The 27,338-nt window shown below is 49.8% G+C and overlaps 5 protein-coding genes across 9 annotated transcripts; 3 read left to right on the top strand and 2 right to left on the bottom strand.

Moving 5' to 3' along the window:
• The first annotated feature begins 1,463 nt into the window (after positions 1-1,463).
• On the top strand, positions 1,464-4,755 carry LOC6600503 (probable chitinase 2). Of its 3 annotated transcripts, none has more exons than XM_026991785.1 (5): positions 1,464-1,574; positions 2,930-3,041; positions 3,103-3,267; positions 3,352-3,857; positions 3,933-4,755. In XM_026991785.1, the coding sequence occupies exons 2-5, from the start codon at positions 2,930-2,932 to the stop codon at positions 4,608-4,610; spliced, it is 1,461 nt and encodes a 486-aa protein (XP_026847586.1). In that variant the 5' UTR covers positions 1,464-1,574; the 3' UTR covers positions 4,611-4,755. The 3 variants fall into 3 exon arrangements, with proteins under 3 accessions (XP_026847586.1, XP_026847588.1, XP_026847587.1); XM_026991787.1 differs by lacking the exon at positions 1,464-1,574 and adding an exon at positions 2,205-2,223; XM_026991786.1 differs by lacking the exon at positions 1,464-1,574 and adding an exon at positions 2,812-2,843.
• Positions 4,756-4,808: 53 nt separating this feature from the next.
• Positions 4,809-9,060, bottom strand: LOC6600504. Of its 2 annotated transcripts, none has more exons than XM_026991784.1 (4): positions 8,530-9,060; positions 8,205-8,437; positions 7,958-8,141; positions 4,809-7,894 (listed from the first exon to the last, which is right to left on the bottom strand). In XM_026991784.1, the coding sequence occupies exons 1-4, from the start codon at positions 8,636-8,638 to the stop codon at positions 5,697-5,699; spliced, it is 2,724 nt and encodes a 907-aa protein (XP_026847585.1). In that variant the 5' UTR covers positions 8,639-9,060; the 3' UTR covers positions 4,809-5,696. The 2 variants fall into 2 exon arrangements, with proteins under 2 accessions (XP_026847585.1, XP_026847584.1); XM_026991783.1 differs by having other exon boundaries at positions 4,809-7,897.
• Positions 9,061-12,340: 3,280 nt separating this feature from the next.
• Positions 12,341-19,122, bottom strand: LOC6600505 (glycerol kinase). Of its 2 annotated transcripts, none has more exons than XM_026991751.1 (3): positions 19,036-19,122; positions 13,977-14,606; positions 12,341-13,907 (listed from the first exon to the last, which is right to left on the bottom strand). In XM_026991751.1, exons 2-3 carry the CDS (start codon positions 14,596-14,598, stop codon positions 12,799-12,801), a joined length of 1,731 nt encoding a protein of 576 aa, XP_026847552.1. In that variant the 5' UTR covers positions 14,599-14,606; positions 19,036-19,122; the 3' UTR covers positions 12,341-12,798. The 2 variants fall into 2 exon arrangements, with proteins under 2 accessions (XP_026847552.1, XP_002025612.1); XM_002025576.2 differs by lacking the exon at positions 19,036-19,122 and adding an exon at positions 15,844-16,071.
• A 1,523-nt stretch (positions 19,123-20,645) lies between these two features.
• Positions 20,646-22,431, top strand: LOC6600506 (uncharacterized protein At4g17910). Its single transcript, XM_002025577.2, has 2 exons — positions 20,646-21,583; positions 21,642-22,431. The coding sequence occupies exons 1-2, from the start codon at positions 20,752-20,754 to the stop codon at positions 22,340-22,342; spliced, it is 1,533 nt and encodes a 510-aa protein (XP_002025613.2). The 5' UTR covers positions 20,646-20,751; the 3' UTR covers positions 22,343-22,431.
• A 463-nt stretch (positions 22,432-22,894) lies between these two features.
• On the top strand, positions 22,895-27,338 carry LOC6600507 (WD repeat-containing protein 35). The gene is made up of 8 exons (XM_002025578.2): positions 22,895-23,063; positions 23,132-23,243; positions 23,309-23,742; positions 23,806-23,980; positions 24,042-24,626; positions 24,682-25,084; positions 25,140-26,840; positions 26,900-27,338. The coding sequence occupies exons 1-8, from the start codon at positions 23,040-23,042 to the stop codon at positions 27,078-27,080; spliced, it is 3,615 nt and encodes a 1,204-aa protein (XP_002025614.1). The 5' UTR covers positions 22,895-23,039; the 3' UTR covers positions 27,081-27,338.

The following is a 27,338-nucleotide window of genomic DNA, read 5'->3' on the forward strand; positions in this document are numbered from 1 at the left end:
GATATCATAAAAGAGAGAAAAAATGAGGATCAAAGTGAATATATCCGGGAACATGAAGAAATATAAAGGATGGAAATGCCTCAATGCCTGGACTTAAACAGGAACCTGGAAAAACACGTAGAACAACAATTAAAAAAATATTTGAATGTTATGTTAAAGTTAAGTTAGGGTTTGATGGAAAAAGATGGCGACAGAAGTGACAGAAAGTTCTGGAACAAAAACGAAACTGAAAAAGAAAACGAATGAAGAGCAAGCAAAGAAGAATGTTAAAATAATATATAATGATCAATATGAGGGACCATAATTACATAGTGTATTTAAAAAAATTGCAGGCACATAAAATGAAACAAAAATATTTCCATTTAAACCCATTGAACTAGTTATATTTTAATGAAACTGCCAGTTGACGGTGCTCTGATTGCGTCAAAGATTGGATTTGGCAGCTGCAAAATTGAATTTTAAAATTCAACGAATGCGAATAAATGTTTGACTGTCATGAATCATGGCTATGAACCTACAACATTTAATCATTTTTAAAAAGTGTCAAATTTTAAATATACCAATCTTCTATTTCCAAAGAAATGCTATTGGAATTTATTGACTCTCCTCTTTCTATTGAGAAATTTATTATAACTAAAACGAAGAGCATTTTATCTTTACAGGGGAAAAAGTTCTCTCCGAAGTTTCTTTTCTTCATACTAAAGTGCGTGTAATACTAGATAATGTATTAAATTATCCAATGCTATAGATGATAGAAGTGTGGACATTTTGTCCAAGATTCCAAACATGCAGAGCAAAAATGCTATGAATGTTCACGTACTCATTCACAAGGAACTGATTGTACCAATTAATGTCAATTTCAAAGAAAAGCATATAGCTTCATCCGCTTTTTGCCCAGCAAGAAAGATAGCGTATGCAATTCCGATATATAACGGTGGAATATGTGTCTAGGTTGGAGGTCAAAGCTGGAAAAAATCTTTTTGACCACAGTCGTTTCATGAAAGTATACTGTAGTGAACTGTTCATTCATACAAACCTTTTAACAAAATTGGCTTCTCAAAATGTATTCGAGTGAACGTTTCGCTCCCAACGATTTATTTGGAAAAATGTTTCCTAAAAGCCGTACTGGAGCCTGGAATAACAGCACATTTTGTTCCATAATTTACAAATTTCTTAATGCTGATAGCAAAAAGAAATATTATTTCCGAGAGACGACGCAAAAGATGGAAAGATTGGTTTTGAAATTACGTTATTTTGATGTACTTTGTATGATTCTCTTTGGTTATTATTCTCTGAGCGCAACTTCGTCTTGGTATTGGCTCTTTGGCGACTCGAGAGCTTGGCACTGCTGGGGATGGTGGTTCGGGCAAGAGCTCGAGTTCGGCTTCAGTTGCTTTTTACATATATAAGTTTAACGCTGTGGCCACGACGACGACGACGACGACGAGTTTTGTTGTTCAGTTAAATGCGGAAAGGCGACGGAGGCGGTACAAAGTTTTACGACGGCGCGTGCGTGGCAGCCAGTTTAAGCGGAACAGAACCAAAATAAAACAAGCATCAGGCAATAAATCAACGTACGTGTAAAAGCATTTCAAATCCAAGACACTGAGCACATCATTTGGGCCGTAGTGGAGCAGTGCCTCCACTTGTTATGCTTTCCATTAACGAATATATTGTGCGACGACGACGCCTTCGCCTTCGCCCAGCCCGTGAATACCCATCGCGGAGTTGGGGTTTCTCTCCAGTGTGTGTGTGTTTACGTGCTAATTGGCTTTCCACTTCCTCTCCCCCTCCCCGTCCCGTCAGGCTACGCATGCGCAACATACATACATAAACATGAAGTTCGTCTCCCGATACCGAATCTTCCCATCTTCCTATATATAATACATACATACATACATGTGTGCATAGTAGTTCCATCCTCAGATGGGCTGTTTGTTCTGATGTTTTCCTCTCGATTTCGTTGATATTCGTATTCTGATTCCGTTTTCACATGTTTCGCGGCATCTTTTGTCTGGGTTCAACTCGTGATGAACGCCCGATTCCGGTTTGGCCGAGCCCCGAGGCTAAACAAAAAACAAATTAATATGCAAAAGTTAGGGGCAAAGAAAAACGTGAAAAAAGCCGGAAAGTGAAACCGTTTAAGTCTTGCTTTTCCACCTAATTTCCACGCTAACAAAAACCTAAGTGCATTTTCATGCCATTTCTTATCAAAACACCGAAGTAAAGTTGTTTACCCCCCAACCCGTATCAAACCCGTATCAAACCCGTACCGAACCGAACCAGATAGCGATAGCCGGGAGGAGAAGCGTGGGCTAGCTTGGGCTGTCTCCAGTTTGGTTTGGCGAATGATATGACCGTGATTCATCAAGCTCTTTAGTTGGTCATTCCGCTGCCGTTCTGTCCGATGCACCTTGTCGCCGCCGGTCACCAGCTATTTAAGGGCCTTCGGGCGAAAGTTGAGAATCAGGTTCGACAACCCACACAACACCGGCTCAGGCTCAGTCTCAGGCTCAAGCTCGGTCCCAGCGAATTCGGTTCACGTATTCCCTCTGAATGGTTGCTGAAACGACTTCGTGATAACTGTATCGTATACCAGTATTCCAAAGCGTCAGAAACAAAGACAAGTCTTTGATTACATTCTGGTTGGTTGTCTGGTCGATGATGAAATGAGGTTCTACTACTGCATGAGTACATGGCAATGAGTGACTCACAGTTCATTGAAGTGATTGAAGAATCTCTAAGAATTGTTTTGCCTTTCACTTTTCTGCACCGCTCGCGGAGTGACCGGAGGGTCCGTTCAATTAAAGCCAGTAATTGAACGGAATTGGAATTATGAAAATGTATCACATTGTCGCCACAAAGTGGCGCTCGACCACGCAAAACATTCAACTCTATTCTTATGTGGTCTTGTGTGTCTCTCCCATAGATGCGAGCGATGCGTCAGAGAAAAGTCTGGGGGGAAGCACCGCAGCTGTGGCTCCTCCTGCTGCTGGCATCCGTTTCGTGCACATTATGGGCTTCAGTGACCGCCAGGACGGGTGAGTGCTACGCCAAAGGCTGACCGCAAAAGGGGTTGCTGACAGCGGATCTCACTTGCAGGTCCCTCGCACGACAAGGTGGTTGTTTGCTACATATCCACATGGGCTGTGTACCGGCCCGAGCAGGGCGCCTATGCCATAGACAACTTTGATCCCAACTTGTGCACCCATGTGGTGTACGCCTTCGCTGGCCTGGACATCACGCAGGCGTCCATAAAATCGCTCGGTAAGGGAGCAGAGCAGAGCAGAGCACCTTCGGCCGGTTTGTTTTATTGGCGTATGCTAACTCGAGCCCATTCTTTTCGGCTAGATCCCTGGCAGGACCTGAAGGAGCAGTACGGCAAGGGTGGCTACGAGCAGCTGACCGGCCTGAAGCGCAGCCATCCACATCTGAAGGTCTCCCTGGCCATAGGCGGCTGGAACGAGGGCTCGGCCAACTACTCCAGCCTGGTGGCCAACAGCTACCTGCGCGAACGATTCGTCAAGCAGGTGTCGAGCTTTGTGCGCAAGTACAACTTCGATGGCCTCGACCTGGACTGGGAGTATCCCACGCAGCGCGGGGGCAAGCCCAGCGACCGCGAGAACTTTGTGGCTCTCACCAAGGAGCTGCGGGAGGAGTTCGACAACCATGGGCTGCTGCTCACCTCGGCCATTGGAGCGGCCAAGAAGGTGATCGACGAGGCCTACGATGTCCGGCAAATATCGCGGTATCTGGACTACCTGCACATCATGTGCTACGACTACCACGGCAGCTGGGACCAGAAGGTGGGCTACAATTCTCCACTCGCTGCCCCAGCAGAGGATCCCTTCAGTGTGGTAAGCCGTGCTTGAACAGTCCCATGAGAACGAAACAGATAATACGTGCATATATCTTGGCATCATTTATTTCAGAAATTCACCATTGACTATCTGCTAAAGCTGGGGGCCCCCCCCTCCAAGCTGGTGCTTGGCCTGCCATTCTACGGACGAACCTTCAAGACGGTGTCCGAGGGAAACCTCAACGATGGCAGCGACGGAGTCGGCTTCCGGGGACCCTATACCCGCGAGGATGGTTTCCTGGGGTACAATGAAATCTGCAATGTACTGAGCAACAAGACATCGGGCTGGACCAAGCAGTGGGACCCCCAGACCAGCCAGGTGCTGGCCCGCTCCGAGCGCAATGTCTTCACGCAAGATGTGAGCGTTGTGACGTTCGACAGCTCGCGTTCCATCGCCAACAAGGTGCTGTATGCCATGTCCAAGCGTCTGGCGGGCGTCATGGTCTGGTCGGTGGACACGGATGACTTCCTTGGCAACTGTGAGCTGGATGGCGATACCTTTGAAGACTTCAAGGTGGTTAGCTCTGCCCCCCGCCGACTCAGTCAGAGCTATCCCCTGCTCCGCACCATCAACGAGGCCACGGTGCTGGCACTGGAGCAACTGGCCGTGCCGGAGCCTGTGCCGGACGATTCGGAGAACGAGATCCCTCACGGCAGCATTGCGGATCGCAAGAACGCTGCCGCCTCTATTGTTAGCCTCAGTCTGACTGCCACTGCTCTCTTTATGCTGCTGCACAGTCTGGCCCATTGACAGCCCGCCGGAGCAGAGGTAAGTCGAGTCGAGTGGAGTGGAGTGGAGTGGAGTGGACTGGAGTGGGAGTGGAGCCATAGTCATAGTAATCCCAGTTGTACTGTACGATGTTTACGTAGTCATTAAATTCCAAATTGTAATTTTAGTTGGCAATGTCTTTTTTTTCATGATTAAGTACTGCACCGCAATTCCAAAAGACGACGATTCGTTGTTGTTAAAATGCTTCGGATATACTTTGTTCTTTAATAAATTTAACTTGCGCTCTAACATTTAACTAACTATGTATATATATACTATATATATGTATATGTATATGTGTGTAGGTGTGTATGTATGTATATGTATGCAACTATGTAAATACGCAGGTAAATATAACATAATTTGTATAATAATATTCATAGATTACACTGTGCGACAAAATGGAAACTTTTGAAAGCACTTGGCACGAGACAAAAACTGGGCTGTAGGCCTGGATAAGTAGATGACATCCTCGTCGCCCTTTGAACCCCCAAAATCTTTATTCTTAATTCAAAAACCGCGATTGATCAACTTCAAAATTCGCATCTTTGACATTCTTTGGACAATGTTAATAATTAGTAGCTTATTTTGTTGGGAATTAATGACAAAAAAAAAAAACAAAAATATATAAAATGCTACCGAATTCGAAGGTAGGCCTACAACCTAGTTTTTGTTCCGTGCAAAGTGCCAAATCACTGTCGCACAGCGCCATCATTGCTACAATTGCTCAACATTCAATTCAATGCTACAATATTTTGTTACGTTACCATTAGTAAATATTCAATATTCAATATAAACTATACATATATCTACTATGCAAAGGATATTTCGCGTAAAATAGTTAAAGCAAAGTGTGTGGCCGGGGCCCTTGAGTTGGAGAGAGAGGGAGGAAGTGTTGTTCCTCTGTTGGATGGCAAACATTACAAATGCGACGATATTTAGTGGGTGTGGGACAAACCAAAAGGGAGAGACGGGGACACAGTCCCGTCCTTACTGAGTATATAATGATGATGAAACCACTGCACTGCTCCGCTCCGTCTAGACAAACACCTCGTCGCTCGCTTGGCCTCACAAACGTCCCCCGTCCGAGGACCAGTCGGAGCGATCGGCTCCTCCACTCCCATAGATGTCCAGCTGCTCCCGCGAACGCGTTTTCGACTTGGACTTGTGCTTGTGGCTGCCGCCGGCGATGGCGCGCTGCAGCTGATAGCCGGCCACTGGATTATTCCTATCGTTGATGACCTCGTAGTGGGAGTCGGCCCCTACAGTTGAGGTCCCACCACCGGCCATGAGCAGCTCGTGGATGTTCTTTGTCGAGCGGCGATGCGCCTCCAGGCACTGCGACTCCGAGGAGTACGGGAACGAGGCCACAAAGCTCGGCGACTGCTGGCCCGTCGTGCACGGCGGATCGCTGGCAAAGTTTGCGGGCGGCGGAGGAAGCGATCCTCCGCAGGGCGTCGATGGCGACAGGTCGGTGAACTCAGTCTTGGCCTCCGACTCCACGGAGCACATGCTCTGGCGCGAGATCTCCTTCTGCAGCTGCTGCTGCTGCTGCTGCTGCTCCTTCATCGTCGGCATATTGAGGTTGGAGCTCTCGTAGTCGTCCTCGAGGCGGGCCTGGGGAATGGGCAAGCGACTGCGTATGGAGTGCTCGCGTCGTCCGAATCTCTGGGCCAGATAGTCCTCGTTCGCCGAGGAGTTGTTGGTGTTGGCGTTGCTCTGAGTGCTGCTGTGGCTGCAGTTGCTGTGCTGGTGCTGATGATGATGGTGCCCCTGGTGGCGGTGGGCGTTGTCGTAGTAGTTGTCGTTCTTCACGGACATGTTGCAGCAGCTGCTGACGTCCGCAAAGTAGACCTCCGACTCGGCGGGGTCCTGTAGAAGTGACCCCACGACCCCACCGCCCACCTGATCTTTGGCTATGGCTCCGTTCGAGTCCTGATAGCCGCTGTTCTCTACGCCCGCCGACGACTGCGTCTGTGCCTGCTGCGTGCCGCCCTGCGTGGACTGCTGCTGCAGTGGCTGCTGCTCCTGCTTGGCGAATAGCTGCTGCACATTGGGTCGCTGCTGGCTGGGATTGCTCTGGGGTCCGATGCTCTTGGCCCCAGTGCCTGCCTCGATGCGCTTCTTCAGCTTGCGCGTGGGTAGCGTGTTGGAGCAGCGATCCCTCTCCCTCGCATTGCCGCCTCCGTCGCTGTCCGAGGGCGTGTTCTCGTACTCCACCTTCGACTTGTAGGCGGAGGATCGTGTGGACGTCATGCCGGTCATATTGCCAGTCATACTACTCAGGCTCAGACCGTCCATCCGCTCCAGAGTGGCCGACTGGCCTTGGATTCGCTGCAGCTGCAGCTGCATCTGCTGCTGCTGCTGGGGATGTGCGTGTGGGTGCTGGTGCTGCATCGCCTGCTGGTGCAGCTGCTCCTGGGTGAGCGCCACCGTTGTGGTTGAGGGATTGCCAGCCAGACAAGCCGCCGGCTGCAGATACTGGTAGTAGCCACGCCTTGCGGGGCTGTTGGGATCGCTGTAGGGCGGCGGCGGACCCCACACTCCGTAGGGCAAGGCGTTGGGCGGCGGCATGCCATTGTAGGTGGCACCCACGGCCGGCTCCTCGATCAGCATCTGATTGCCGTCCGCCGCCATGGCCGTGGCCGAGCTGAAACCGTACTGGGAGTCCGGACTGGCTGCTGCCTGTCGGAAGCGTCTTCCCGTGTCCGGAGTAGTGCGCTGCCATGGCATTCTCGGCCAGCTCCAGCCGCTGCTGCTTCGTCCGCCTCCTCCTCCTGCTCCCCGTTCTCCGCCGCGACACGGTCCGGAGGGATCCTCTCCGCCCGGATTTGGCGAGTAAAAGTTTCCCGGTGGCTGTGCCGCCCAGAAGCGCTGCTCCGCTCCTCCGCCTCCGGCTGCCGCGGCCGCTGCCGCCACCGTGGCCTCGTCCCAGGGATAAGCGGTTGTCTGCAACGGCAGCGTCATCTGCCGATGGGCGTGGCACTGCTCGCAGCAGCGACAATTGAGCATCCGTCCGGGGGCCCCAAGAGCCCCCAGAGAGGGTGGCGGCGCCTGGCTGGCATAGAGGGAGCGGCATCGCAGCTCCAGCTGCTCCCAGTACATCTTCTTGCGCTCATGGCTGAGCAGCTGGTAGACCAGCATGCAGCTGAAGACGGCGATGAGTACTCCGGCCACAGACAGCCCGAAGATGGCCCGCAGGCAGGAGTACAGCGATCCATGGACAACGCCGCAATCGGAGAGAGAGTCGAACACCAGACGCACTCCTTCTGATGAAACAGGCAATGCATAAATGGGGGGTTACGCTTCAGACGACAGACAATGCTTACCCTTGTCCACCCGATCCACCTGGGACTCGATGAGGTCCGAGTAGCAGGTGCAGGTGCGCGTCTTCTGGGCGTACTCGCACTCCCGCAGCGCCTGCAGGCGACTCATGTGCAGCACGGTGGTGGTAACCGTGACCAAGGCACAGGTGAGGGCAGATACCAGGCCACAGGCGCCCGACAGCTTAATCTGCAAGTCGTATACAAAGGGTTAACAGAGTCCCAATGATTGGAGTGGAGTGGTGCCACCTACCAAATAGCTGTAGCGATTCCTTCGACGGGCCAGGCTCATGATGCAGATGCCCGTGAGGATGAGCAGTGTGGCAGGCACAAAGGTCGGCACTGTCTCAAAGTTGCCCACGGTGATGGTGTACGAGTGCAGCAGGAAGTAGACGCCCAGGAAGAGCACGCCAAGCAGGCAGCTGAAGCCGCCGCAGATGAGGCACCACACCACGTACTTCTTGATGCCAGCTCCATGGCGATGGGCTGCAGGAGAGGGCGGGGAGAGAACAGAACAGAACACACAAATGACAACAATCAGACGGGGAATGGGAATCAAGGGACTCTAGAGCCAGTACCACGATGATGGGCATCCACATTGCCGGAGGACGGGGGCGGTGCGGGCACCCAGGAGCAGGGTGGCGGCATGCTGTACTGCACGAACTGCATCACCGGATAGCCATGCATTTTGGCAGGGATTTGTTGCTGGAAGCCTTGCTGTCGTCTCGCGGAAAACACTGGCCATAAACTGGCTGCCCCTATGCCCACATAGCAGCTATGGACAGGACGCGGAAGAGCATGCAGCGGACGAAGCAAAGGATTCCTGAACACGTTTTCGCAAACTCAGTTCCGCAATTGCTTTTTTTTCGCCTGCCCACTCGTCACTAGTCACTCTCTTTTCTTTTTGTTTTTTTGCTCCGCAACGAAACGGAAAAATATCTACACAGAAGTCGCTGATGGCGATGAGATGCCACCGCTGCTGCTGCTGCTGCTGGTACTGGTGCTACTGCTGGCAGCTGCGCGAACCGAGAGGCGGGAAGCAGAGGCGGAGGCAGAGGCAGGAGCGGGGGTACGGAAAAGCTGGGACCTGCGGATGTGCTTTGGGGAGTGTGCGTTGTTGCAATAACGGGAACGGAACGGTGTCAACTGAAAGTCCCGACTGACATTAGCACACTTCCAACCATCCATCCAAGGAACCATCCCCCAAGCAAATACTTGGACCTGCAACAGCTCTCTCGGAGCGTGGCAGCGAGAGAGATGGCGGCTAGGCGCAGGCGCTGGCAGGGCCAGATATGCGGATGAGGAAGCATCAGGACCAGGCGGATGCTGGGATGCTGGGCGAAAAAAGGGTGACAAATCTGTGACTAGCCCCCAAGGGGGATAAGTGATTCATTTGGGCACCACTGATGCTGATGCGATGCGATGCTGGCCACTCACCTATGGATCCATTTCCGTTGCTGCGTGGCCTGGGCGGTGGGCGTGGCGGCAGGGGCGGACGGTTGTCGTCTAGATTCTGGGACTTTCTGCCGCGGGAGCCGCCTCCCCCCGAGGAGGGCACAGAACCTCCTGCCCCCTCCAGCTCCGTGTCGTGGTAAATGTCGTTGCAGCTGTCGCCCGTGGGCTGAGTCTTGGGCGGCAGCTGCCCGGCACTGGAGCGGGGCTTCTTCTTCTTGATCATTGTGCTGTTGTTGTCGGATTCACTGACCGTGATCTCGTCGGCGCCGAGCATGGCATCCGCCAGCAGGCTGCGCTTGTGCTGGGCAAGGGAAGAGCCTCCGTTGGCGGCACAGCTGCACTCCAGGTCGCAGTCACAGCTGCCGGCTCCCACCGACGTGTCCAGCTGGAGATTGAGCCGATCCCTCTGCTGCTGCTGCTGCTGCTGCTCCTCGTGCAGCGCCTGGTAGGAGTGGTTGAGCAGGGACTGGGCCGACTGCGTCTTGAGTGGCGTCGATTGATCAGCGGCTGGAACAGAGGCCTGTTGGTGCACCAGCACCGCCACAGCCATGGAGCCGTTCTGCGATGGGTGCTGCTGCTGCTGCGGCGGCAGTTGGGGCATCTGTGGCGCCCGGCCACAGGAGCAGGGGCATTGGCATTGGCTGCCCGTCTGCTGGATCTGCGGCTGCAACTGCATCGGCATCTGCGGCTGGTGATAATGCGCCGGATATTGTATGTAATGATAGTGATGAGGAGCCGGTGCAACCACCTGGCTGGGGGACATGGGCGACGCCTGTTCTAGACTCGCTTGAGAGCCGACACGTTGCAAGGATGCTGATGTTCCTGCTGCTGCCGCTGTTGCTGCTGCAGTTGTTGTTGCTGCTGCTGTTGCTGCTGCTGTTGCTGCTGCTGTTGTGGATGATGTTGCCTCCTCCTCCATGACTAAGTGGTGCCCCCAGTGGCGTCTGCGTTGGCTAAACCGGTTTGACCCTTTAGCTTCCAAATGCTTATTTATGTTGCATACCACCACTGGCACGCACACATACAACCGTGCTCCATAATGAGTGTGCGGATCGGTCTCACGCTTCCAATTTCCAGCACCGTAAATTGACCAAACTTATTGCTAATTCTGCAATATTTGCCAGCATTTGGAATAAATAAATAATTATCGCTTCACATTAACATAAACAAGGCACACACTCGAAAAAAGCAACAACAAAAAAAAGAGACGATCCGCAGCCAATCCAATCCAAAACACCATTCGAAAAACCCAACAAACCGCGCACGCAACTCGAACACGATTGACGACAGAACCGCGGCGGCGGCTTTGCACGGAAGAACAAACGATCAGTGTTGCCAAATTAGCTTTTTTTTTCAAAGAAAAATAGCGGGAACAAATTGAAAACAGCGGTCAGTGTGGCCTTTTTCGCGTATCGATTTCTCTTGCTTATCGATTGATTGATTATAGGCTTATTGCACCCACTATTTGGCATTTATTGTATTCAGAAGAATCATTAATTTGGTGTTGGCTTCTATTCAGCTGTTTTTATTTTTGTACCTCCCTTTCTGTCAATCTAGCTTGATTTTACTGAAACATAGTGGCAGCACTGGCACTGCAAATGATCGAACGAACCTGTTGCGATGGGAATCAAATCGGTTCGAGCTCAACCAACTCACACCCACACACACATCCTGTGTCCGTGTGTCCATGGGTGTGTATTTTGTTGTTGCGTTGCCTGTTCGAAGACCCAAAAGGTGCGCGTGCGCGCTTCAACATCAAACGGATTCCGGTTCTTGTGCCTCGGTTGTTGTTGTGTTGTTGCTGCACTGATTCAGTAAAATTTTTGAATGTATGTATGTGCAGACCCGCAGCCCCGAACAGAGAAAATCAATTTCTTTGTATGGATCTTGTTACCTTTTTTTCTTTTACCTGGATCTACCTGGATGTGAGTGTGAGCAAGGGCTTGTTGTTGTTGGAGTTCTCATCCATACAAGTGTGCGTGTGTGTGAGAACCAATTTAAATGTGATCCATCTTACAGTGCACACTGGCTATGGTCTACAGGACCTATACTGATATCTAGAGCGCCATACATAAACTCTAAGCAGTTGCAAGGCGAACGATTTCCACTTGAAGCTGTATTTTTTGTACTCCTCACATTTCTTTAGAATGGGGAAAGGATTCGATCAGCTCCAGGCCCCATAGATGCCATTGTAGAGGCTTCACTGTCCACGATGGTGTCTCTCATTACCATGTGCTCTTCCAGGAGCACTGCCGGACCCTTTTCGGGCCTTATCCATGACGGTGAAACCATCCTCCACTCAGGATTATCATTGGAATCAGCACACTGCCTGATTCGGATTCGGCAGGTGATACAACTCGAGGAGCTCGAGGGAAACTAATTTCTCTCAGATTCCCCAAAGATTACCTTTTAGCCAAGCCAACAACAACGTAGATTACTTAATTCTATTTCTGTAATCCGATATCTACCTAGCTCCATTGACGACACACCTTAAAATTGCCAATCATTTGTTTCACCAAAAAATACCCCTTCCCATTGAGTATTGGCACACCCACCATCTATTAATCAATCGATTACTTTAGTCATAAATATTTGCCTGTTGTTGACATTTCCGTTCGCTGATAGCACGGCAGATACTGACAGGAGACCCCACCTGAAGGGAGATTGAAATATTGCAAAAAGCAAACAAAAATGATGTAGAAAGAGATGAGTCTTTCATTCGAGAAAAGAAAAGCAGCAACAAGAAGGGACAATAAATATAATGCATGTACATACGTATATGCTGGTACCAATACCAATGCTGTTATCGAAGCTAATCTCATCCATATCACGAGTTCGAAGAGTTCTTCGGTTTGAACCCCCTTTTCCAGCTTTGTTCTATTTATATTATCACAGAAAACGGAAAAGGCCTAATCACCGATATAGAGATTATGAGAGAATTCTTGGTAAATCGCAATGTTTATTCGTTAGGGGACGTAATCACTATACATATAAACGTACTCGTACAAATATGGGCTGGGGTGGGGTGGGATACCTACTTATTTTAAGAGTCATTGTGCCCTTTGGCTATATACAATTTCGTTGATAAAGCGGGGGGTGTAGGACACGCTCCTGGGAAGAGGGACGATAAAATAAACACGGGCTAAATGATACAGTTTACTTAAAATAGGTTAGAGCAAATGACTTTCTGCGTAAGATTAGAGGTCGTAGGCTACGGTAACTATTTGCATAGTTTAAAGCACGTTCAACCATCTCTCTTTTTAGACCCTTTAGAGGGGATTTCCTGAAGAGCTATCTATGTACAAACATACAGTGTAAAAGGAAGAATAGTTATTATCACAACCGAGAACCGATCGAAATGTCATGGAGTGGGAACGAAAGGATTGGCAGTGCTACTGGGAGGTCGCTGCAAAGGAGTGCACCAGCATCGCAAAGCTGCTGATGAGGAATATACTCGCTGGGAGCGACGACAGCATGCGGTAGTTCTCCTCGGTGTGCTCGCGCGTCTTCTTCTGCTTGATGACCCAGCCAAGACTACGTTCGACGGCCCGCTTCCACTTGCCGTAGCGCTCCTTTCGCTCCACATCCGTGGTGGTGGCCAGGAACGTGTCGTAGTGCACGTTCTCGTAGTAGCGCTTCTCCGGCTCAAACTTGCACAGATCAATGCCCTCCGCCTGGGCGGCGCACATGGCCGCCCCGAAGGCCGTCGAGTCCATCAGCTGGGAGCGGAACACGGGCATGCCGATGGTGTCTGCCTGGAGCTGCATCAGCAGGTTGTTCGTCGTGAGCTTGCCATCGGCATGCAGCTTGTTGATCTCGTAGCCGCACTCCTGATGCATGCACTCGAGGATGTCGCGTGTCTGGAAGCAGATGCTCTCAAGTGCCGCTCTCACAATGTGGTTCTTTCGCGTGAACTGCGTCAGACCGATGATTATGCCACGCGCATTCTGGCGCCAGTAGGGAGCGTACAGCCCGGTGAAGGCGGGCACAAAGTAGACATCCCCTGACGTGGGCACCATCTCGGCGTACTTCTCGGCGTCCCGGGAGTCGGGCAGAATGCGCACTTTACTCTGCAACCAGGACAGGGCATGTCCGGCCACGGATACGGCTCCTTCGATGGCGTAGATCGTGGGCGACTGCGGTCCCAGCTTATAAGCTACGGTGGTCAGCAGTCCGTGGCGCGAAAAGACGGGCTTGTCGCCCGTGTTGCAAAGCAAAAAGCACCCAGAGCGATACGTGTTCTTGGTCTGGCCCGGCTTGACGCACATCTGGCCTAGCAGCGAGGCCTGCTGGTTCCCCATGATCCCGCTGAGCGTCATGCCGCGCAGGGGACTCCGCTCCGAGGTGATCTTACCAAAGATCTCCGAGCAGCTGCGGATGGTGGGCAGCATATCCTCCTTGATAGCGAACGTCTTCAGCAGAACGGGGTCCCAGTTCTGGGTTTCGAGGTTCATGAGCAGCGTGCGCGAGGCATTCGTCACGTCCGTGATGTGAAGGGCACCTAAAAAGTAAGAGGAGTCACATTTAAGTTTAAAGACCAATCACCAAAAGGGGGATCGGGAACTCTTACCGTTCGTCAGATTCCACACAATCCAACTGTCGACGGTGCCCGCCTTGCAGCGCTTTCCGCGGATGGCCTGCCGCACCTCGGGCACGTTGTCCTTTAGCCAGCGGATCTTCAGGGCCGAGAAGTACGTGGAGATCGGCAAGCCAGTGATGTTGCGGAAATGATTCGGGTCCTGCACCTTAGCCACGATCTGATCCACGGTGCTGCTGGTGCGTATATCCTTCCACACGATCGCATTGTACAGCGGCTTGCCTGTGACGGCGTCCCAGACGATAGTCGTCTCGCGCTGGTTAGTGATGCCCACGGAGGCAATGTCGCTGGCGCTGAAGCCCTGCTCTGGCAGCTGCTTGATGGCCTCCTCGGCACACTTGTTGATCGATGCCATGATCTCCAGCGGATCCTGCTCGTACCAGCCATCCTGGGGCGTTATCACGCTCAGCTCCACTCGATGGGCGGCGATCTCCCTGAAGTCGGGCGTCGTGTAAATGGAGAAGCCGATGGTCTTGGTGCCCTCGTCGATGACGCCCACCAGGCCCGTGTGTTGGATCAGCGACTGCTTGCGCAGCTCCTTGCTGCGGAACGGCACATCCGCGCTGGAGTTGGGTATGTTCTTGCCCTCCGTCATGCTGCTGGCTGCAAGATAAGAGTCGCAGGCGGCCGATTAGATAGCCATTCATTCGGGCAGTCATGAAAGGCAAGGCAACACCCCATTATTGCATAATTTCCTTTTGGACAGGGTTCATTGTTCAGGAAGGTATACATGTAATTTATGGGATGAAACATGGATCTGTTGATAGGAACACAGTGATTTATGGCAGGACTAGATAGATAAAGATCGCTTATTCCGGCTACAAGATCAATCAGTGGGGGACGACAGTCTTCCCGATAAGGTAAGGTAAGGTGTAACAAAACCTGTGTTTCACACCCATCAATGGGATGATAATGATCTCCGGAACAGCGCACCCAAGATATACATACACAGATCTTTGTTTGTGTACCGAAATCTAATCCCATTGGGCTGGACGACGGACTGTTGCCGCTGTTGTTTGACTTTGTACCCGGCTGTGGCGTCTGTGTGCGGTGGGGGGCTTGATTTCGTCGTCGGTCTAACGGTCGAGCCCTCTTTCGACTCACACACAGACACTGTGCCAATGCCTATGCCACCAAAAGACTTATCATCGCTTGGGTTCAGTTCTGTTCCCTCAGTGTCTCTCTGTGACTCTCTGCGGAGTGCCATTTGTGGTGCAAAGCGAATTCCAGTCCATAAATTATGGTCAACTGTTGGGTATTTTGTGATCGCAGGTCCCGGCGACAAGGTCAAGTGCTTAGGGAGATAACAGCGCGATGATTGAGTGCACTGAATGATTAACTCTATACATATATACAATATATTACATAGACAGAGGGTACAGGGGTTGTGTCAACCATTAAATTTGATTATTTCACCCCGGACTTTCAGTGCGTCAAACGGAGCAGAAATAATCGTACAAGCCGATTGAGTTTATATTGGAAACTTTTCCACTATTTCGAATGTTCCGGATTGAACAGGGCTTTACAAAATCATCCAGTTCTCGAGATAAGAGAGGTTTGAAACATTCTGTATTTGTTTGTGGGCTTTTATTGCTATGTAGTCTGCCGTCTAGCGACAATCCTTGATTAGATATGTATGGGAGAGCACGCAATCCCCTGACGACCGGCGTGGGTTATACCCTAACCGCCATTTCAACCCACCAAAAATAAAGATATGTACAATGAAACAATTACGGGTGCATAACATCCGAACGATAACAAGCATTCGATTCGGTGATTGAGTGCTTGATGAATTGATAGACTTTGGATGGTCGTTAGCTCCACTTTGAATTGTACGCACATTTGATATTCGAATATTCGATTGTTTGGCGGTACTTCCTCTTGATAACACCGATGCGGAGAGAGCGTTCAGCACTTGTTCAAATATAACATATACCTATATATTTTAAGGTGAAGAAAAAAAAAAGAGCAGCGGAGGAAAGAGAGAGCCGTTGCCGTAGCCGTTTTCCTATGTGGTGTAAAGAGTACGTTACGCGCGCGACAAAATGGAAAACAACCGAACTGTTCGTAGCAAGCGCCAAATTGTATCTGAAAGTCAAAAATCCATCGTCGCTATCAAGGCGAAGGCGCGGCAGCGCACTGAAAATACATCGAAAGAGCTTTCAATATACTACCCTATCGGCAAGTGTGTATTGAAAACAAACTAACAAATACAGATCCCCAGGCCCCACACGAGTGTGCGTTCCCCCTATATGTATGTACATACATTGTGTATTGACACGAAGCCAATTGCCGAAGTATTCAGTACTAGCCATCGCAGCAGGCCAAATAAAATGAAACTGGTGGCAGCAACAGCTGATAAGACGGGCCCCACAGCCGGTAGTGGAGCTGCGGCATTGAGGCATTGCGGGGACTCCCTCCTCTTGTGGGTGGCAGCGCTAGAAGAGGCTCTTCTCGGTGCAATAAACTGCCAACTGGTTGTGACAAGCGACCGGCGACCGGCGACAGACAGACGATGGTGGCGGCAGCCTTGGCATTTAAAAAACCCGCCGTACACATTTGCATCTTGCCAGACGGATCTACCGAGAGACAGTGGTCAAATGTGATTGGTTTTAGCAATCGATTGAACGGATAGGTTGGTTCTCATTCTATGGGATTACTCTCAATCGGATGACGCTCTACCCATTTGTGTTAAATGGATACAAAGGCCTGTTACACACTAAATTTACTTGTACAATTGCCCACTGTACCTAACTGCACTCCCCATTAAATTGTTAGCCATGTTTACGATGCAATTAGGGCTTGTTCAGGCATTTATATAGATTCGATTTGCATATTCATGAGAACAGAATATTACCCTTTGTTCGCACGATTATAAACTGTACAATAATTATTGTTCTTTAGTGCGGAAATTGTTCCGCTAAATGTATGTTTGATACGATATGATAGACCTCCCTCCACAGATGAATTCTTTCGAAAAATCATCTATGTACATTATATTTGTATGTAAGCTCACGTGTGGGCGGCCGTTCATTCAGTCATACAGCTTCTGGGCCAATGTTCTTCTATAAATAGACAGGCCATTATAAAAATATTCCATTGACGGCCAGGGCAGTAAAGAAAGAATCTGCGTTATTCGGATGACAAATTCAGAAACAAACGAAAGCGAAAATAAAAGAAAAAGTCAAATGCAAATTATGAGTATAATATTTGAATATTTGTGAATCCATTCAACTTTTGTTTACAAAAAGGAAACGGGGGAGTGTGTTTTCTTACATAAACGGAGACACAAAGTCGGCGACTGAAGCGAACTTAATATAATCACTGTGTGATCGGAGCGACTTCATTAAAACGAATGTCTATAATCTGGAAATGTCAGCGTGTATAACTCATGGATACATATACATCGTACAAGCAATACATATGTTTGTATACGTAGTGTTCGTGTATTGGCCCACAAACGAAAGCAATTTGGGTTGAAGGCTTAATGGCCTGAACTGTTGCCCCAATGGAGTGAGAGTGTGGGGTATATGGGACAAAAGCTGACACTTAAGTCTTATCTGTCATCTGTTAGCTTTTCTGTATAGGGTGTAGGACAGGTCGAGTCTGCCTGATTGCCAGCCAAGGGTATAATGAATTGTGTGTTCCTTGATGTGTCTTTTGTGTCTACAAAATATGTACAGTGGATGCTCGCTTGCGGATCGGATTGCTTCTTGTTGATGCTGTTGCCAAATTATGACTGTGACTAAAAGTGCCCGCTGAGCAGGGTATTCACTGTAGAGAATATCGTAATCCGAGTGATTACGATATCATAAGCTTGGAGTAAACAAGTCGCAGCAATACGTCCTTATTTGCATTCTCTGCATAAAGGTTTCTATAGTTCTCTATAGTTCGATGCACAGAAAAGTCGAACGAGCATGAGTGCAGGTGCATATGAATGCGATAAGTCATTCCCTTCCCTCGGGGATCAAAGGTTCAGTCAACTGTGTGCACATGCATAATTACACATTTATATGGGCAATGGGGGGCGGCTGGCTATATATAGCTGCCTTATCTTATGGCACCATATCGCAAATCGTATGAAAAAACTTGCTACCTACATATGTACATACTTCGATCGGATTGCAGAAACATTTTGTTGGCCATTGATAAAATTGTCTCCCATCACTGTTGACTGTTGACGAACGGCTGTTGTTGTACATTTTGCCACGATTGTAATTTAACTTGTTTTTGCTGACATTTGATAACTGATGAGTACATATGTATGTAGCTGAATCGACCGAAACATGAGGTTTATATTCTATCACGCCAGGTCAAAGGTCACGCGAGTTGGGTTACAACTGTGGCGTCGGCGACTTCTAATCGGACAGTCGCATCTTTAATTATAGGCACACGTGTCGTGGTTTTATTGATAGAGGGAGGGACACACACACAAAGAGACACAGACACAGACACAGACTCATTAAAGGCGCAGCCCTGTTGTTGATATTTCGAACTGTATTTAACACTTGTCGTCAATTAGTTACGTAAATTGTACATATTATAATTTACAATTAAAAATTTCAAATGCAGTGCTCGCTTCCGCATTGCATTCTTACCGCTTTCACAGCTGGCGACACAGTGATGGGGCACCAATGATCGCAGTGTGGGGGCGGACAGAGAGCCAACTCACGTGATTCCCCTACGCCCCACCGAGAGCAAAAATCAATACACAGACCCGCGTGGTATTGCGTTGCATACGTCATATACTCACTCGTAGTAAGCATGCGGACAGGCCCCTCAATAGCTGCATTCTGATTGGCCCGACAACACCCCACAACAACAATACGTAATCAAAGTTGAATTAACCCATAGGCAGGGAATTCCCTCTTCACAGATATGCTCTAATGAGTATATGGGTATGACATAACCCAGTCAGTTATTAGCACCTCATTTAGGATTGACGAATTATGTATATATTTATTATTTGGAGCCCACAGCCAGGAAGCACACAAGACACGTGAGCGCCGGCAGACAGCAGTTTTACACTCACCTCCCCGCCACTCTCCTCTCGCACCCACGCCGTGGAAAGTTGAGCTGGTTGTGGCCGCTTGCACTAAATATCCGACATTTTTGTATGGTTTATTTGCAAGTTTGTTTAACGTGCAAGTTTGTTTGTTGCTTATTTTGTTGTTTTTTTGTTTATTGTTGTTACCTGGGAACTGTGAAATATACGATAAATAGATTTATCGATAAAAAAATACCGTCGACCCTCAGAAATACACCAAAATATACCGTCTCATTTAAAAAATATACTGACGAATTCAAGTTCTATTATACATATTCCTCATTTTTGATATTCCGTCGAATATTTCTAGCTAGATAGAACCCTCAGCTCTGCCCACATAATTTTATCCAATTGATGAATCAAGTTTTTATTTAACTGGCTGATTTTAAATACTTGCTTTTATTGAATCTTCTCTAAGACAAGGTTTTAGCGAAAAAGGTCAAACAAAAAAACGTAAGAAAACGTAAGAGAAAATCGTTCCTGTTGCTCAATTTTGATATTCCGTTAAATAATACTGACTAACTAAAACCCTCAGCGATGCACATATAATTTTAAACTATTGATGAATACATTTTTATTTTAGTTTTATTTTATTGTGTCTAAAGCAGTGTTAAAAGAAAAGTCAACAAAAAAACAGTGTCAACGTAAGTGGGTATGGAATGTAACGTATCTCTTACTTGTACATTGTCAACCGGAGTATGGACATTTTTATACCCTATTTCGTTAATTTAATATTTCCAAACTGTTCTAAAACGTTATTAATTAAGACTTTGTCTTAGATTGAATTGTCTTAGACATATTCATGCATTGATTAATTTCTTGTATATAGATATCGATCGCGATACCTATTCTTGGTTTCTGTAAAAAGAGAATAAGCTGCAAAATATCGTTCAAACAGAGACTGACTAGTTTCTGCATTAATTAGACCCTGGAATGACAAACATTTCCTCGAATCTATAATACCCATTTGCCAAGGGTATGCAGAATGTTGCTCGATCCGCCTCATGTTGAGGGACAACGCTGCTCGATTTTTGGGCACATGAAGCTGGCCCATACGTATGTTGCGTATGGAAGTTTCTATGCCCTATGTTCTTAAATATTCTTTTAAAAATGAAATTCACTAGCTGGTACTGTTTTATCAAAAATCAAGGCTCTTTTTTCGGTAGTTTGCGGAAGAAGTAATTAATACCAAATGCAAAAGGAGCTGCCAGATCGGTGAAAATAGATGGGTGTCCAGTTGAAGTCTATCGATTGAACCAGTCGTTAAACAGCTTTTCAAATTTGAATATTTCTGGTTTTAGCTGCTCATGTTGGGATTAAGTTAGCGAATTCTTCGCTTTAAGTTTTAAAATGAAATAGTTCCGCTGAATTTATCATGGTGGTTTGTTATACTTTCCGCAGTAGCACCTGTCTAACAACTGCTTTATCGCTCAATAAAAGCCGTGAAATTCATAAAGCTTTTTATGCCCAGCATAGATAAGAATTGAGTACACTCAATTCCCCTGTGTATAACGTAAATATGCCACAAACTTCAGTTTATTATTAAACATGAACGAAATATTTTATTTTGTTGTTGTATTTCGGCTTTAACCTGTGGCTATGCTATCTTTCGGTTTTCCGATAAGTTCGGACTATCAGCAAGCAGATTAAGTGTTAGTTTTATCAGCATATTGATAGTCTAGTCCAAGTACGCGAGTTGTCATGGGCAGTAAAGCGGTTATAGTTCAGTTGGGAGCTTCGATCCCAGCCCCGATGGACAACAGAAGTGCGTACGGCGGATTGGAAGGCGATCCTTGGCTGCAGCAGGTGGTGGTCTTCGACTGGCAGCCCACGGAAATTCTTGCCCAGAATGCCGAGTCCATGCAGCTCATTGTCGCCACATGTTGGTGTGTGCTTATGGCCCGCGTTGTCACCCAGAAACTCTGCCCCCGCTCCAGCCCCAACTTTTGCTACGGCATGGAATTTCTGCTTATCATCCCGCCCGTAGTTCTGCTCGTTACGGTGGCGAGCGACTACTGCACACACATTCTGCTGCTGATGCTCATCTGCTCCCTATGGTTCCTTGTCCGCACCCAAGCATTGCAGAGGGCCTGCGCCCGAGGCCAGTTCGACCTGGGCGGCACCCGGCCCACGGTGTTCACTCTGGTGCGTGCCCTGACACACCTGATTACGGCCGTTTGCATTCTGGCCATCGACTTCAGCAGCTTCTACCGGCCCTACCGCAAGAGCCGGACGTTCGGGGCCAAGCTGATGGACACGGGCATCGGTCTGTTTGTGGTCACCATGGGTCTGGTGTCGCATCGGACGCGCCATATCAAAGATCTTCGCCGGAGTGTGGTGTATGCGGCTCTGCCACTGCTGCTGCTGGGATTGGCTCGGACCGTGGCCCTTCTGATCGTGGGCTACGGCCAGGATGAGCACGAGTACGGTCGCGACATGAACGCCTTCTTCACGCTGGGGCTGACGAAGCTGTGCGGATCTCTGACCAGCTTGGTGGCTCGCCGGGATGTGCACCTCCTGCCATTAGGGATGGGTAAGTACAGTCCCCGCCTTAACGCTGGAAAATGATCGCAATCGTAGTCCTGGTTTAGGTCTCCTTGTGGCCCACCAGATGGCCTTGAGCGTTTTTGGTCTCTCCGACTTTGTGATGGACGAGGATGTGCCGCGCTCGACAGTGTTCAGTGCCAACCGTGAGGGGCTGGTCTCGCTGCCGGGCTTCGTGGCCATGTACCTGCTGTCCATATACCTCAGCCGCTGGCTTATGGCTGCCACTCTGCTCGGCTACTCGGACATGGTCAAGAAGCTGCGGCGACTGCTCCTCCTGGTGCTGATCCTGTGGTCCCTCTTCGGGGCGAGTGCCTTCGCCATTGGCATCTCCCGGGTGACATGCAACTTTGGTTACGTCGTCTGGACGTTGGCCATCATATGCACTATTATGTGGGTCGGCCTGTTTGGCTTGGACTTTGTCATAAACAGTGTCCTGCCCTGGGATCCGAGTGCACTGGCAGTCGATAGCCAGGAAAAGGGTCAGCTGCTGGAGGTGCAAGCGGGAGAAGGCAGTGCCCCTAAGGCCGCAAGTGACAGGATCGGTAGCTTTGCCATCTGCCAGTCGCTGAACCTGAACGGTCTGACATTCTTTCTGCTGGCTAATCTTTTGACAGGTGGGGTCAACATATTCCTCAAGCCAGAGGATCGCAGCCAATCCGAATCTGTACTCATCCTGCTCGTCTACATGTTTCTGGCCACCAAGGCGGTCCATGAATTGCTCAAGAGAGGTGTCCGCCTTGCCTGAAAATTAGTTTCGTCCTCAAATATCGTTTCCTGTGATTATTTCATTGAATTTTGCGTGTAACTATTGTCGTAGTAAGCTCATGTCTAGAATTTTACTTAGTTTGTGTATGTTTTATCAGTAAATACCATTATTTTAGTCAATAAATAATGAATTCTAAGAACATCAAAATGACCGACCATAAAAAGTACCTACAATTTAACATCGATACAGGAGGCGATATGGACGGAGCTGTTGGCCAGATAAGAAATTTTTGTTTCTTCTGAAGGGTGAAAATTGCAATCTTGACTTCTTTGCGATCGATGAGGTGTCATGACAGACATCCATATAAATGTATTAGGTATAAGCTGTTGCCTTTCAGATACACAGGTAGATTGTTGACATTTCAAACCTACAGTTATCGATAGCCAATTTCGTAACCATTTTGATTAATCATTTCAGTGCTGTAAGGTATCGGTTTTTTTACGATTCACAACACTTTGGCGCCAAGATTTTAGCCAAGATTTCTGATTGGAAGAAATGTGGCTCAAACAACAGGTTTTACTACCATTTGCGGGCGGGGGATGGAGCAGGTGAGCAGCAGTGTAATGGCTCAAACACCACTCTTTGCCGTGACCATGGCAACCATTTGATTGTCAACACAAGGGGCCACAGCCAGCGCGAAAAAGGAAGTGAAAATTTTGTCCATTAATGTTCCAAAATGTTTGTTTACCTGAGTAAGAAGGTAAGTCAACTAATTGTGTATAATAATACCAACACAAATACCAATTAATTAATCCCATTTGCGTATAGATTGCCATTCCCAACAATGTCAAACTCAATTGCATTGCCTGGAACAAGGAGGAGGGTTACATTGCAGTGGCCGGCTCCGAGGGTTTGCTCAAAGTCCTGAAACTGGATCAAGGTATATACTATATATATAGAGACGATTAGGGTGATATTTGACTAATATTACTATCTCCCCCAAAGGGGCTAATGGCCAAAACAAAGGAGGTCTGGCCGCCGTCTCCAATTTGTCGATGAATCAGACCCTGGACGGCCACAAGGAGTCGGTCCGAGTGGTCACCTGGAACGATGCACAGCAGAAGCTGACCTCGTCGGACACAGACGGCGTCATAATGGTCTGGATGCTGTACAAAGGCTCCTGGTACGAGGAGATGACCAATGACCGAAAGAAATCAACGGTGGCCAGCATGAGCTGGACCTCGGATGGGGCCAAAATCTGCATTGTGTACGAGGACGGGGCCATTATCGTGGGCTCCGTGGATGGCAATCGCATTTTTGGGAAGGAACTCAAAGGCACCCACCTCACCGGCGTTCAGTGGAGTCCTGATAACCGCCTGATTCTCTTTGCCCTAGCCAGTGGCGAATGCCATCTGTACGACAACCAGGGAAACTTTGCTGTGAGCATCACAATGATTACCACCCCGTAATCCCCTTCCTAATCCTCTGTCTGATATCCGCAGATGAAGCTCAACATTCAGTGCTTGAAGCTCAATGGGTCTTCATCCGCTCGGGGTCAGCGCATAGCCAGCATATGCTGGTTCAGCGGCCGCTCCTCTAACCGCCGCAATCGGCCCGTTCTGGCCATCTGCTATGAGATCGGAAAGGTGCAGATAATGCGCAACGAAAACGATGATGGTAAGTGCGAGGACTAAGCCAAGTATTCCTCAGACTTTAATTTGGTTCTCCTCTCGCTCAGAGCCCGCCATCTTTGACACAAAAATGCGAAACGTGGATGCAAAGTGGAACCACGACGGCACTGTTCTGGCCATTTGTGGCACCACACTGGAGCAGACAGTTCCGGCAGCCCAGCGAGACAATAACCAGGTGTGCTTCTACTCGCCGCTGGGCCGGATCTATCGCACTTTGAAGGTCCCGGGCAGTGACATCACCTCCCTCAGCTGGGAGGGCAAATCCCTGCGCATCGCCATGGCTGTTGACTCTTTCATCTACTTTGCTAACATCCGGCCAGACTACATCTGGTGCTACTTCGAGAAGACAGTCGTCTTTCTCAACAGCCACAGCAGCAGCGGCAATGGCGTTAGAGAAACGCCCATGAGCGTAATAACCTTCTGGAACACGGTCTCCAACCAGAGCTTCCTGAAGGAGGTCGAGCCAACACTGTGCCTGGCGGCCAGCAGCGAGCACTGCGTCCTGGGCGTGGAGTGTGTGAGCAGCAACATCAAAGAGATTGCTTTGAGCATGCTGGAGAATCGCAGCAATCCAGCCGACGACAGGGTCTACCAGTTGCTGCTCTGCAACTCCATTGGAACCACTGTGGATTGTGAGTTCTGATCTGTGTTTATTTTCATGTCTCCTTAACCTCCTTGTTACGCCAGCCAAGTACACGGACATTAGACCCTCCTTTGTGGGCATCAACTCGAGCTACGTGGCCATTGCGTCGCAGGAGGAGATCCTTATCTGGCACTACCACACGCCCAAGAGCGCCTCCAACTTGCAAAGTGTAAAGGCGCGCAAAGAGAAGCGCTTTCATATTGACGACACGCCAACGGGCGTGGAAATGGCCAAGGATCTGATGCTGGGCAGCAGCAGCAGCGGAGAGGCCCACTCGCATCGCCGGATCAGCGATCCCATCTGTGCTCTAGCCTTGTCCGAGAAGCTGCTGCTGGTGGCCCGGGAATCGGGAGCCATCAACGAGTACAGCATTGCCAATGTGGCGCTGAGGAATCGCCACATGCTGAGTTCCAAGGTCTACAAGATGGCCATCAACTGCAATTCCACGTGAGTACATGTGAGCCTCCACTGAGATAGCTTTATTTCCAATGATTCCTTTTAGTCGGGCAGCCATCATAGACCACATGGGAATCATGACGTTGCTGGACTTGGACGACAACCGGGAGACGCAGCTGAACTTCAGTCGGGTGGAGCGCAAGGATGTTTGGGCCGTGAGCTGGGCCAAGGACAATCCCCTGCTCTTGGCCCTGATGGAGAAGACCCGCATGTACATTTTTCGGGGCAACGATCCCGAGGAGCCCATCTCCTGCTCCGGCTACATTTGCACCTTCGAGGACCTGGAGATCACCAGCGTTCTGTTGGACGACATTATAAGCATTGGGGAGCTGCAGAACTCCTCCCACATCATTCAGCTGCGTGTCAAGTCGCTGCGCGACACCGATGACCTCCTGGAGCACGTCGGCCTCGAGGATGCCAAGCAGTTCATCGAGGACAACCCTCACCCACGCTTGTGGCGATTGCTGGCCGAGTCGGCACTGAAGAAACTGGAGCTCGACACGGCTGAGAATGCATTTGTGCGATGCGCCAACTATCCGGGCATCAAGCTGATCAAGCGGCTGCGCACCATCCACACCCAGGAGCTGCAGAAGGCCGAAGTAGCCGCCTTCTATGGCGAATTTGAGGAGGCCGAAAAGCTGTACTTGGATGCCGATCGCAGGGATCTGGCGATTGAGCTGCGCATGACCCTCTGCGATTGGTTCCGCGTGGTGCAGCTCTACCGCATGGGCGGCTCGGGGGTCTCCGACCAGCAAATGGAGACGGCCTGGCGGGAGATCGGACATCACTTTGCGAACCTCAGATCGTGGGAGAGTGCCAAGGAGTACTACGACAAGTCGCACTACATCGAGGGCTTCATGGACGCCCTGTACCATCTGGAGCAGTTCGATGAGCTGGAGAAGTGCGTGGAGAAGCTGCCGGAGAAGAGTCCGCTTCTGCCCAAGCTGGCAGATATGCTGGCCTCTGTGGGCATGTGCGCCGAGGCGGTGCAGGCGCATCTTAGGTTCGGCGATCAGAAGGCTGCCGTCAACACGTGCGTGAATCTCCGACAGTGGGGCGAGGCCGTGGAGCTGGCCCAAAAATATCAAATGCCGCAGGTGAACACATTGATTGCCAAGCATGCGGCCCAGTTGCTGAACGAGGGCCGTCTCACGGAGGCGATTGAGATGCAGCGCAATGCCGGACGGTACCTGGATGCGGCTCGCCTTCTGGCACAGCTGGCAGAGCGGGAGCTGGAGAAGCGGGCCCCGATGCTGCGCATCAAGAAGATCTACATTCTGGCCGCGCTACTCGCCGAGCAGCACCTCAAGGCGGTGGCCACGCCCGAAATCGATTATGCCAGTGGGCGGAACACGCTCTTGGACTCGATCAGCCTGGAGGATGCCGCCTGCATTGAGCGCATGTGGCACTGTGCCGAGGCATATCATTTCATGCTGCTGGCCCAGCGACAACTGCGCTTCGGGATCATCCACAGTGCCCTCACCACGGCCATCCGCCTGCGGGAATACGAGGATGTGCTGCCCCTGGAGGACATCTACTGCCTGGTAGCCCTCGCCAGCTGTGCTGACAGGGCGTTCGGCACCTGCTCCAAGGCATTCATGAAGCTGGAGACTCTCAGCCATCTCCCCGAGAAGACCCTCCACGAGTACGAGCAACTGGCGCGGAGCATCTTCTCCAAGTACGAGCCAGAGGACGCAGACTTGGACATGGTACCCTGCTATTCCTGCGGCGTTCCCGTGCCCGACAGGTACGTAATGCAGATCGATGAAAGCTAGTTCTCATTTCTCATTGTTTCCTCTTCCATAGCTCGCCCGCCTGCATGGAGTGCGGTGCCCGGTTTCCGGCCTGCATCTCCTCAGGGAAGCCCATTCTACAGCCGACCAACAACATTTGGATCTGCACCACTTGCCACCACTGTGCCTCGCCCCTGGAAATCTCGCGACATCGGGCCTGCCCCTTTTGCCACAGTTTGATTGCCTCCATGTAATCACTGCGGATGGACGGAACTTCGTCGGGAAGACTGAAGAGAGTCGCCCAGACCATCAACATCATCATCGACCAGTAGATGAGTGCCATGAGCAGGTTTTCTCAATATCGTCCGGCATCAAGCAGATTGTGCTGGGACTGCACATCATCCGCGGCGACAACATCGCTGTAATTGGATTGATTAACGAGAGCCCTGGGCGAGCCCGTTGTGCACTGATGAGTATCAAATAAAAAAAGACACTTTATCCTTACTAAAGTG

This window comes from Drosophila persimilis, unplaced genomic scaffold, assembly GCF_003286085.1.
Source record: "Drosophila persimilis strain 14011-0111.01,24,50 unplaced genomic scaffold, DperRS2 tig00000686-arrow-arrow-pilon, whole genome shotgun sequence".
Classification (NCBI taxonomy): domain Eukaryota; kingdom Metazoa; phylum Arthropoda; class Insecta; order Diptera; family Drosophilidae; genus Drosophila; species Drosophila persimilis.